This window comes from Uncinocarpus reesii, genomic scaffold (genome assembly GCF_000003515.1).
Source record: "Uncinocarpus reesii 1704 scaffold_1 genomic scaffold, whole genome shotgun sequence".
In the NCBI taxonomy this organism is placed as follows: domain Eukaryota; kingdom Fungi; phylum Ascomycota; class Eurotiomycetes; order Onygenales; family Onygenaceae; genus Uncinocarpus; species Uncinocarpus reesii.
Window position 1 is genome coordinate 611270 of NW_003052500.1, and position 1159 is coordinate 612428.

The 1159-nt window shown below is 53.3% G+C and overlaps 1 protein-coding gene across 1 annotated transcript; it reads left to right on the plus strand.

The window, feature by feature from the left end:
* Window positions 1-217: 217 nt before the first annotated feature.
* On the plus strand, window positions 218-1149 carry UREG_00368 (uncharacterized protein; the record flags this gene model as incomplete). The annotated part of the gene is made up of 3 exons (XM_002540809.1): window positions 218-377; window positions 483-588; window positions 849-1149. The coding sequence occupies 3 exons, from the start codon at window positions 218-220 to the stop codon at window positions 1147-1149; spliced, it is 567 nt and encodes a 188-aa protein (XP_002540855.1).
* Between the last annotated feature and the right edge of the window lie 10 nt (window positions 1150-1159).

The window sequence follows — 1159 nt, forward strand, 5'->3', positions numbered from 1 at the left end:
CCACGCTTGGCGCCGTGAAAACGCAGCCGCGATGACGTTCTTTGATCGAAAGACGCGAAGGAGACTGAGACTGAGAGTGAGATGCCTTGACTCTTGCGCTTTATCAACCTGTCGCCGGGCTCCATGGCAGTTGCAAAGACAAAGATGTGAGCAGCGGGACCCAAGTATCGTCACCGGCGCTATCAGGCTCCTCGTTGCTGCGGCACAGTCAATTCAGATGGCGGCGGATTACTGGGCTTCGACCCAACATGCATCGTGGCTATTCGATCGGGAAGAGCTGGCTGATGCCAGAAAGGCCCTTGGGGACGCAGAGCGACCGTTCATTCAGCAGTACCCGCTGCCCGACCAGCGGCATTTTAACATCTTCGTGAATCTACGTAGGTACTTTGCTTTTGCAGACCGAAATGGAGCGTTCCGAAAGCTGACTCGGATCATGATACTCAGAATTGCTCAGATTAGCAAAACGCCTTAACATGCGGCAGCAACCGGTCGCCACGGCTCAGGTTTACGTGAAGCGGTTTTATACCAAGGTCGAAATCCGCCGGACGAATCCATATCTGCTGCTTACGACGGCATTTTACCTCGCGTGTAAGATAGAAGAATGCCCTCAGCACATCCGGTTCGTGCTTTCAGAAGCCAAGAACCTATGGCCGGGTTTGTTTGCTCTATTCCTGTCCTGTTAGAATTGAGCTGTGTGGCTGACCAAAATGTAGAGTTCATCGCCCCTGACGGCGCGAAAATCGGAGAATGCGAGTTCTGGCTTATATCGGAAATGAACTCGCAGTTGATAGTGCACCATCCGTACCGGACGCTCTTAGAACTCAAGAGCTTGCTCTCTTTAACATCAGACGAAACGACCTTGGCCTGGTCGGTCATCAACGACCACTATCTAACGGATCTTCCACTCCTGCATGCTCCGCACGTCATCGCAGTGATGGCGGTTTTCATTGCAGTGGTCTTCAAGCCAAACCAACACCCAGTTACGGTTCCTTCAGGAGGATCTTCGGTAACCGGGGCCCTGAGAGACGGCAGTTCAAACATCCTTTCGGCCCTGAGCGAGACCAAGACCGGTGTTGGGATGCCGGCACGGGTCCAGAGGATTGTGGACTGGCTAGCCAACAGCGAAGTGGATATCGAGGCAGTTATTGAGTGCACGCAA